Raw genomic sequence first — 11110 nt, 5'->3', positions numbered from 1 at the left:
TGCGAACAGTTTTCGCGAAACGGTTCTTATTCCTCGGAAGCGGTGTCGGACTATACATCGCAGGAAGTCCGTTCGGTGTTACACGTACACGGTCCGGAGGACTTGCGCAGCATCCCTACGAGCGAGCACACACAGACACGCGGGGCCAAAGAGCGGGGGCGTCAGGGGATGATAGGGGAAGGATTTCGCTTTTTAATCCGTGGGTGTGGACGCACGGTGGGGATCTGGAACAAAGTAGGGAGGGAATCTCGCGTCGGGGTGCGACTGGTAGAGGAACAGTCGCGGAAAACCTGCGGGAATCGTCGTCCTTCGTAACCGCGGCACTATCCCCGCGGCTCCTCGCCCCGATTTCTCGCGTTCCCACCACGACCCCTGCGTCCCTACCAGCCCATCGTCCCTCCCCATCGTCAGACATTCCGGCATCCTGTCTCACGTCCTCCGTTCCTCCGCGGCTGGCGGGGGTTGCTACTTGCCTCCTAGTGACTTTCGTGGGGTCGAGTAACACGTGCGTGAGGAAGCACCGCCGGTCCGCGACCGGTGCCCTTCCGCGGATACCTCAGGAATAATCGATCAAGATCGATTAAACGCGAAAGTCAGATCGCACGTGCCTATCGCTCGCGAGTGATCGTCATCCGGTGGCTCGATGCTGCGTCACAATTGCGGAGTCGATCGTCGCTCGACTGCCACGGAATTCGGATTTTATTTCGGTTTCGATTGATTTCAATCCCCTGGTCCCGGTATCCTCTTCACTCGATCGATCGGTCGATCGAGAACAGAGTGTTACAGAGTGTCTGTGAACCGATTTAAAAATTCGTCGTCCGCTGAGAGATCAGAATATCCGTTCGATCTCTACCGCTGATTCGAACACCGGTACGATTCTAGATCGTTGAATTTTTAGTTACACGGAAGTCAAGTGATCAAGTAAGTAGAACGAGGAGTTTGCAGGGTGTAAACGTCGGTATCTCGGACAAGGATTAATTTCACACCATTCTTCCATCCTGTTTTGCGAGCGCCGAACGGGGCGACACGCTTTTTAATTAACGCAATTACCTATTTCTCTTTTTCTCTTGTCTCTCTCTCTACGTCGATGCAGCGCGACGTTTCGTATTAGCTACGCAGAAGGGAAGCCGTTCGCGGAAAACGAATTCCGTTTCGAACGGAACGACCGTCGCGTGACGACGATTGTTCCGGTAACGAGGAAACCTCTGACCTTCTTGCAGAATTCCCGTCGACCCAATTCAAGATCGAGTGATTCATTTATGAGGACCGTCTAGAAATACGTCCGCGGCTCGTACCTCTCGTGGATAAATAGATCGAGGAAGCGGAACAACGGTATATTTGGATTAATTCGTTCACTGGTTCGGCGAATGGTTCGTTCGATCGGCTCGCGCCTCCCTCAGAATCGTGAAGTGGTTTCTTCGCTCCGTTTCCACGGTACGACAGTGCCTGTGTGTTACCGAAAGGAATCGACCGAGTGGAAAAGGCAAGTTGAAAAAGAAGTGCTGACGAAAGATTCTCAGAGCTGTTGGCCTTCGCAACACGTAATATCCTCGCATCAATCATATTACGATTTCTCTTATTGTTCGACGCGAATTTCAAATCAAAAGTCGAACATGACTTCGTTTCAATTTGCCATACTTTGTGAGTCATGTTGCAAATCATGTGTCGTGCGTCGCGTTTACATAAAGTGTCGTAATTTCGTTGTTTTCACAGCTTCGATAGGTCTGAGTCGTCTCTCGTTACGTGGAAAATTGGTGGAAAAGGACTGGTCGCAGATTTCCTTTAATCATTTATAGATATAAGGACATCTGAGATATTTCCAATCGGGTGGACAAGCTCGATGAAAGGTGTTCCTCTAGATCTTTCGTAATTGGGAATGATTGATATCGAGTGACAGTTCTCCCGTTTGTCCAACGGCAAAGATAAACTGCGTAAAGTGGCGAGAGGGACAGCAATGCAGTGAACGCATCACGACGTATGCAGTTGAAGACCAGGGGCTGTGCCGCGCCTCTCAGCCTATTGCTTCGTCTCTTTCCCTCTTGGTTTACGTGTACCTACCTACGTACACGGCGTGTACCGTGTCCTCATGCATTACAATGTGTGCTCATTAAACGGTGTCATCGCTGCCAAATTAGAATCAGGTAGACGGATTACTTTGGACCTGTAAATAATTGTGACGTCGAGCAAACTCAGAGTCTTCTGTCATGCTATGGAATGTTGTTTGATCGCATGAAATCGAGGGAAATTGGTAAGAAAGAAATTCGATGTCGTACAGACAGTGAACGGTTGGACTAGAATCAGGCGAGGGTAGAATCCGCGTAGGTGGCACGTTCGCCTGGTCGCGCGCAGTTTATGATAATATTTAATCCAGTTATAGGCGGAGGGTGAATATAGAACGGACGACGGGCGGGCCGAACCTCGTTGCGGTTAGTTGATGTTCCGATGCACGGTGTCGTTGGTAGCAGGTAGTAATCCAGTTATGCTCGGGCTGCGGACTCTACGCATTGCCGGTTACGTTCCGACCGCGTTCCATCAGTTTTCTTGGTCGTCGCCTTCGAAACTCTTCGAACGAACTCGAAACGAGCGATCGCAACTACAAAGGAATTTACGAGTCTGTCTCGTTGTCCTAAATTTTATTAATTTCGGTCAGTCAATCACGTTGCTTTGATCTCCGATGTTTCGATTGTTAGCCGAGCGAATTGCCGTGACCAACCGTTTCATCCCTCTGCGTCCCTCTCGTCCGTGGCCAATTCGATAGTTTGCTAATCCACTCGGCTAATCTGTTGGCCACACGACGAACAAGATCGAACCGTCGGAAGTTCAGCGACGGATTCTCGGTTTAACAGTTCGTACTACGAGCCGAGGTCGTCGGAATCGATTTGTTACGATTGTAAACGCGTTTTAACGTCTCCTCGCCGCGATACTCATCGGATCGCGAAGCCGTTGAGTGGCAACGGGATTTCGGTCGCGCACGTGTTCCCTCGGTAATTTCGACTCTCACGTCGGCACCGCACGCTTACAGATAAGCTCTTCCTCTCGCCTTTGGTCTCTGATAAAATCAACAATTAGAAAACGTATTTCGTTACTCACTGAAATTAAAAGACGCACGCGGGTATCAGTGAATGTCAGTGTCAGTGAACCAGGATATCTACAAAAAAACGATCTCCGTTCGAAGAAATCTTTGGGACGTCGCGGGATATTAATTGAACCATTCTGGAGAGGAAATGATCGCGTGTTCGGCGATCGACACTTGGAGGAAACCGTGAACCGGCTCGAGCCTCTCGCAGCGACCCAAGTGCCCCGGCTCGGTGGGTCCAATGGTTGTTCGAGGTCCGGTCAAACGTCATGCTCGATCTTGTTCGGATCTCGGTGCCACGGTGGCCGGTATAGAATCAATCGCACGGGCCACGAGAGCGGAGCAGCTACGTGGGAATCGTCGAAACGAGGAGACAGCCGTCCGGGCGTCGAAGGAGTACCAACGCGACGATCTCTCGGCGACACGACCTCTCCGAATTTTAATGAACAACGGCGCGTGGCCATACAACCTGAGCCGACGTAGAATAAAAAGGAGGAAGAAGGCGGCGATCGAACGACATTGTCACAAGCGCACGCTGTTCCTATGACTCGTCGCTGATAGCTACTTCGAATATAATTATAATTTTTATAGAGAGACAGAAAACTCTGAATACGATTATAGTTCCTTCTACCGGCGATGAGATGACTCGTGAGATTCGTCATAGTCACACGGTTTCACGTATTCGCCTTCGATCCTATATATTAATCGTATAAACGTTAGACTGTCGAAGAAAGGAATTATCAGAGACGTTAAGCGGCATTTAAGAGTAAAAGAATTAATCTATCGGAAGATCAACGAATTTATGACGCGGCGTGACACGGAACTATGAAAACGGGAACGTGGAAAAGCCGAGGGAAGTAGGATTAGCCTTTCGCGATCGATACTTGGGTCCATCCGAAGATATTTAATCCCCGACAAGGTTCCTAAAAGGATTTCCTCCTTGATCATCGTCCGACCGGGCTGTACGCTTTTCGAAGACACGTTCCCGCGAATCTCGCCCGGTGGACAGACAGGTACGTCGCGAGCCGAGAGGAGAGAGCCGTGGAAACGTGAGACGAGAGCTTGGCAAGCAGACGAGACGCGCCGGGGGGATCACGTATCCTCGCGTTTCCCTCCCTCGCGGGAAATCATCGCCGAGGAAGGAACAGAGAAGAACGCATCCGGCCTTATCTCTTCTTTTTTTCTCTCTCTTTTCATCTGCGACGTTGGAGAAAATTCGTACCGCTAACGAGGTACAAACTCCTCGCGGCTAGAACCAACGGAATTTCTGAGGGAAACAAGATTCGCGGAGCTCCTTTGCATCTTTTCATCCGAGAGGGAGGGATCGGTCGGTTTCCAATCCTACCGATGAAAAATAATCGCTTTTGAATCGAGTAAGAAACGTGGTCGTCGGAGTATCGGTTGACGGTGAGCTCTCCGTTCGACACAAAGGGAATTCGAGGAAAGTTGTGCTGTCGCACGGGAATCGTTTGCGATAAAGATATCGAACGAGTAGGAGAAGTCGCGGAAACGAGAGTAAACAGATCGAGTGGAATCGATAGGGAGAGAAAAGTAGACGACGGTCCGGCTTTCATCCCGTTTCCGAGGGATTTTCGTCGCGAACGATACGGCGCACCCTTTGAGAAGGCTTAACGTTACTAAGACGGAACGAGGATGTGCCCCGGTTGGAACATCGGGAGAATCGGGCCCTTTTTTGGGAACTCGGAGAAATGAAGTTATCAGTGTCGGCTTATAGAGCTCAGGCCAGTGCCCACAAGAAGATCCTCTCCAATTATCATCAGCATCAGTTGAGCTACGGCGCTACCAATCAAGCGGCCTCGGCCCGGACCCCCTCTGACCCCGCTGCGTTCCTGACTGGCTTCAAAGTGAGTACACAGCCGACACTACATCTACTCCTCTATGAAATATCGTTCATTCTTAACAACGAGCTTAGGAGATTCTTTGATGCGTTATTGAAATATCTACGTTTCAATCGTCTCGATCGACCCTTTGACAGCTTATCCCCAGTAGAATACGGTTTAATCGAGAATCCATTAAGATCTTACCTGGAGGACATGTTCCTCGTATCAGAAATTTAAAGTTCGCGATACGAAAGATTCTATTTGTACGTCAAAGGGTCAACTCGAATAGCTGGGAGTTCGATTTGAAAAGGAAAATTGTATTTCGTGCAATGCAGTTGAACAGAGCGACGAACAAAAGGTACAATCAATATTTTTCTTTATAAATTGTTCCAATAACGTTTCAGAAACGTTGTTAACAGTCGCTCTTTGTCACTAAATAATCTTGCGAATGTTATTTTGTGGGTTGGTTAAAACTGGGTTGGGTATTAAGGACGATTAAAAAATAAGCAAAGAGAATATACGAGATGTGAAGTAGGATATGAAGAGTTACGTAAAGAACATGATTAATTGCGACTTCAACTTTACAGAGTTGAGTTTTTACAAATCTCTTTTTTACTCGTCGAGAGACGAGAATATTTTTAATTTATTTCACGATCGAGACGCGCGCACAGATTGGTTCGAATCCCACGTCGAGCTCGTCTGTACTTGGGTTATTACGCGTTGTCGTCGTATCACGTCTCGAGCCTGATTTGCATGCCCCGTGTCATTTAAATTTCAAACGAATTTCCGCGCCGGAAAGCTATGCGAGAAAGTGAAACGAATCTCGTCGAATGCGACGCGCAGCGCAGGCGACGACGACCGCGCCTCGTATTTGCTAATTGTGATAACAACGCGGATTTACCGGGTATCGGGTTCGCGCGGCTCCGACCGCGAAAAACCACGTCCAACTTTTTTCCCCAATCGCGAAATTAGATTTATCGACGTAGATAAAGAAGTCGGAACGTCATCCTGTATTGGCTCGATACAAGGGAAAATTAACTGGCCCGTTAAACCACGTTTTAATCCCGTCACCTCGGGTCTTTCCTTAATTAGAAACTTTTTCTAATTGTCGAATTAAATTTCGGTTCCCCGCGTGATTCATTGCGTCTCGTTTATCATGGGACACAGACATTCACCGACGATGAATGTAGAAATAGTTATTCCACTTTGTTATACTTTATCGTTTTGAAAGAATTCAGTCCGCATACTGAATTCTTCTTTTCTCATAATCATTCATTATGGCGAACAGACGTTTAACGACGATGGACGTAGAAATAGTTACAATTTTATTCCAGCTTTTTCCCTTCGTCATAATTCATCGTTTTGAATGAATTCGTTTCATACAGTGAATCATTTTTTTTTTTTTTTTTGAACGGTGCTGTTGTAAAGAATACCATACGTATTTTAGCTGCTTTTTGAAGTGATACACAACGAGAATAGTAATCTGTTTTCACCGTTGCTCGCACTTATCGTGCTGCGCAGTTTTTGAAAGTTACAAAGTTTCTGCTGGCGTTCGGTAGGAGTTATCTCGCCCATACGCTTCATTTAACATTGCTCCTCGTGTACGAAGCGTCACGGTCGTACATACATACATACGTACATACGTAGAAACGTAAAAATACCGGATGTACGCTGGCGGATGGTAACTCGTGTCGGTCGAAAATCCGAACGAGCCGTTATTAATATTCTCCCCGGGCGTTGCGACTTGTACGTAAACAAGTTCCGCGGCCTCGTAGTAAAAAGTAAATCCCGGGTCCGGTACGTCACCAGCGACAAACAACGATAACTGATCTTTTTTCTTTTGTATGGATGCAGCTCTGAGTGCGCCAGCTAGGAGCGAGCGACAATCCAAGTAGAAAATGTCGAAAAAACTGGCAGTGGTTCGTATATCGGTCCCCGTAAGTGTTACTGTCTATCTACTTTGGTCGAGTGTACCCGCACCATGTACATAGACACGAGAGTGCATTACATGCCCGTTTGACAAAAGGAAACAGAATTAACTCTCCCCTAACAAAAAAAAAAAAAATAATTAACACGAGAAGAATTCTCGGTTTTTTACATCCAGCATCCAAACACAAATAGCGTGTAAATCGTTTGTTGAGTAGTTCAAGCCTTCCTCCCCCTCGACTCTGCTGCAGCATGTTTCGCGAATTCGCGTCGATGGTTCAGGGAGTGTAAAGAACGAACGTGTCTCAGAACTCAATAACTTTTTTAATATCGGGCAAAGCAAGTTGATATCACTTGGGGTCTTAGAATGAACTTCCAAATTCTTTACCCTTCGATTCAGTCTTCCAAGGGAGAATGAAGTTTGGTTAATTCAATATTAAAAATGTTCTCTTTAATTTTGAAGATTAATCCAAGTCACTGTGTGATTGTTTTAATCGTTTCAGTGTTTATGCTCTCTGAAGCGTTGACATGGTTCTGTGAAACAGTCTGTATTTAGCGAAGGTGTAATGTAATTGGATGTAAAAAGAGAGACATAGATCACCCTTAACCAAATAACCAACCCCCCCTTGGTCTAGCATTAGTCTTCCCGACGTGAATGTTTCACATCCGAGAATTCGAATTCAGTTTGTTTTATACAACGTTTGTCCCACTTAGGTGTTCCCCTGCTCATGTTTGCTGTCATGTTACTCTGTAATTTACTGTAGTAGTTGAATGTCTCATTGAACTTTAGAGCTGCTTTAATATTATAGATTTAAGAAGTAGTCGACGGAACGTCTGTCTTGCGAAATAAATGATCGAGTGCTACGTGCCTACTTGCGGTTTTATCGTAAATAGAATAAAACCAAGTATGTATTGTGCGGTTCTCGAGGATGGATTTCCCTTTCGAAGTAGGCGAGTTGATAAGGAAACGGGAAGCCTGTCATAGGTTTGATCGAGCGATACTTCTCTGGAAATTATTTACTCTTACGTACATGCAAAGTGTACGGAAAGGTCAGCATAGAAATTGTCCCACGTGTTAATCAGGTGAAAAACGGTTCGTACGGATTTAAGTGAGAAAATTTACTGTAATTTCTGCAAGCTCGTAATTAATCGCTATGAAGTTTTAATCGGACCCTTTAACGGGATTCTGGCACGGAATCAACAGCCGTTAACCAGAAAGCCTGGAAGTGTTATCCTTCCCGATCGTGCCCGGATTCGCGGGTTTCCTCCCTTCGGAAGGTGATCAGAATCGGAAAGTTTTAATTAAACGCGATCCTCCCTTATCGTCAATCATCAATAGAACTCGTTTCTTCCGATCAAATTCGTTTCATATAATTACACAAAATTATGTACATATTTACATAGTCATGAGATTCTTCGTCTTCTCAAACTATTCCGTTCCTTCTGAGAATCTTTTTATACGCGTGTTTAATGAAATTCCTTCAGTTACGCGGAATTGCATAAAATTGCATAAATTCAAATACAGTTTTCTCGTTTTTGAATAGTTTTGTATATTATAATAATGTTTAACAGTGCTGTTAATAATTATTACATGAAATGGGATTGAAAAAGTTTAATCATCTCTTATGATCATTCTGGGTTTTATTATCGAGATTCTATCGATCATATAAATTATGTTTTTTTATTAAAATGACGCACATATATTTGGAGGTAATATGGAGCAGGTGTTACTGGAGCGCGAAACGAAGGACGAACTGACGCGTAACCGATACGTGTAAATGATGACAGTTTATAGTGACACTTTATTCTGGAGATGTTGGAAAATTGCATCGTACGTCACGGTCGAAAGTTGGACGGGTACCGATTGTACGTCGGAACGATTCGGTTACGTCCGCATAGTTTGGATACGCGGCGAATGTGTTCTCTCTCGCGGTACCAAAGTGTCCCATCGATTTAGTTCTTTCGTGAAGAATCCGAGACCCGGGTAGACACAAAAACAGATATTCCGGTGGAGACTGACCCCGCAGGCAGCTAAACTCCAAACGTGCCATTCCGCGAATTCGATTTTCGAACAAATCGAATTCTTGCAATCTTATTCAAATCGGCAGGCCGCTTTTCCGAGTTCAGTTTCCGCGTAAAATAGCCACCGACGGTATCGACTAGCTCGCATTCTCATGCCACTTTACTCTATTTTCACGGTATTAAACGAAATATTAGGTCTACCGGAAAGTTATGTCCGTTTTTTGGAATAAACCAAAATACAAATTTTTCTTACCATCAATAAACTTTATTAAATAATATAATTGCCATTATTATTAATGATTTCTTGCCAACGCGAGGGCAATTTGTATATCCCATTTTTCAAAAATGTTTTATCTTTTCATGCGAAAAATTCAACTAGTGCTTGTTTCATATCTTCTTCATTTTTCAATTTTTTTCCCTTCAAAAAATTTTTTCAACCATCTTCTGCATGTCCTATCAGAAACTGTACCTTCACCAAACACTTTCAATAAAATTTTACATGTTTCTGTAGCATTTGTTCCTTGTTGAAATTCGTATAAAATACAGTGGCGTAAATGAAGCTTATCAGTAGCCATGGGTACACTATGGCTTCACACATAAGACTAACGTGAATCAACTTTGTTTTAGTTAATTTGCTACGTGAGTATGTATAGATTAAGTGTTAAAAATAGAGAGGCACACATGCGCTTAATAAACATGTGCTTAAGTGTCGAAATTTGTTGTGAAAGAAACGGACAGAACTTTTCGGTAGACCTAATATATTATATATTATTGTTTGTCAATGCATTTTATGTATTCCGTCAACAGACGTTTTACATAGACCGTCTTTAGACATTGGCTAGGTTTATCCTGTAACTGCCTCGATCCAAGAGTTCCTTGGAAGGTTTATTATTCAACAGACTGGCTCGAAGTTTGCAAGCAAAGTTGCAATCGTTCTAGGACACAATTTTCTGCTACAAGGGAGTAGTTGGTGCCAAGATTGTCCTCGAAGCTTTTTGAAATTCAGGCTAAAATCCGAAGTGTCTCCCCGTTGGAAACGATGTCAATCTCGGGTATAAATTATTCACCTATGGAGTATTAGTAATTTCGCCTTCGTTAATGAGTTTCCCGTGAGCAGTGAGAAATCAAACGTTGCGATAATTACCGGGTTGAAAGTTACAGACGATATCAGATCCCACTTCGGTTTATCATGCGTACAATTTACGAAAATGAAGTGTCCCTCGTTTTTAGGAAACAGTTTTTGCAATCATTATAGTCCAAAGAATTTATTGACTTCCTGTCATTTTTACGTGAATTTTCATCCCCTTTTTCCTAGATTAAAAGTCCATCTTTTTATCAATCACCGATTAATCTACGATGGTTGACCTACTGGCTTAGCCAACTCCGCTACCCTTGGGAACTGATACTTTTACGTGCGTCGGAATATTTTATCACGTTTCCTCGCGTGCAGCATGTTGCGGCGTATGGTACAGGCGAAGGGATCGTAAATTACCACGGGAAAATTACGCTGAATAAAAGGACGGCAGCTCGTTAACATCGTCGGCCGAGGTAATTTTCCCTGGCTGATGCGCCGTCGCCGTATTGCTCCGAGGAGCCCCGGCCACTTCTTCGGCGTTCGCATAGAACGAACGAACCAGGCCTCTTCCCGGAAATAAGGGCGTCACGTCGGACCATTTACCGATTCCCAATTACGTCTAACTGGCCACTCGGTTCCGTCCTGCCACGGCCGTACAAACGGTTTTCCCTCGTGAACCTTCCCTCGGGAGCAAAGTTTCAGCCCGGAGGCGAAACGACCCTCCGACCGGTCAGTTTTCGCTCGCGTGACAGCCGCTTCAATTACCCGCGTACGATACATGCACGCGTAAACCCAATCCACAGCCTCGATTTTCTAATTAGGATGTATATGAATCACTTGGTGGCATCGAACATAGACAAACGATCGGTAATTGTTATGTTCTATACGGTAATGAGAGGACAATCGAATTTAGTTGTATTATACACTTCATCAGGAAATTAGTCAATTCCGGTTCTTGGAAAAATCTCGGGAAAATAAAAAATTTTTTTTGTTTTGTCAATATATCGAAAAATACTTCAAATAAAAGTTGCTTTTCTTCGAACTTCGATATTTAATGAGTTACATATGATTATATGGCATTTTATTGATGTTGACAAAATCCGACCATTCCACCGTCGAAACGGCGAACTTTTCGCAAAAAATTTCATTTTTCCTTAATTACTCCTAAAC

The 11110-nt window shown here is 44.7% G+C and overlaps 1 protein-coding gene across 8 annotated transcripts in view; it reads left to right on the top strand.

Moving 5' to 3' along the window:
* Nucleotides 1-289: 289 nt before the first annotated feature.
* LOC108622443 (uncharacterized) overlaps nt 290-11110 on the top strand; it is a 116004-nt gene continuing 105183 nt past the window's right edge. For 3 of the 8 annotated variants that reach the window (XR_003388838.1, XM_026811498.1, XM_026811495.1), the window contains exon 1: nt 291-4941. Coding sequence is in view for 7 of the 8 variants with exons in the window: in XM_026811498.1 (XP_026667299.1) it covers nt 4786-4941 (156 nt within the window). In the remaining variant the exon portion in view is untranslated. Of the gene's footprint in view, nt 4942-6771; nt 6855-11110 lie in introns of all 8 variants that reach the window. The other 5 variants (XM_026811497.1, XM_026811496.1, XM_026811499.1 and 2 more) reach the window with 5 other exon arrangements.

This window comes from Ceratina calcarata, unplaced genomic scaffold (assembly GCF_001652005.2).
Source record: "Ceratina calcarata isolate Rehan_Ccalc_2016 unplaced genomic scaffold, ASM165200v1 scaffold222.2, whole genome shotgun sequence".
Lineage (NCBI taxonomy): Eukaryota > Metazoa > Arthropoda > Insecta > Hymenoptera > Apidae > Ceratina > Ceratina calcarata.
Note: the sequence above shows the minus strand (reverse complement) of the source record. Positions and strands in the feature narration are given on the sequence as shown.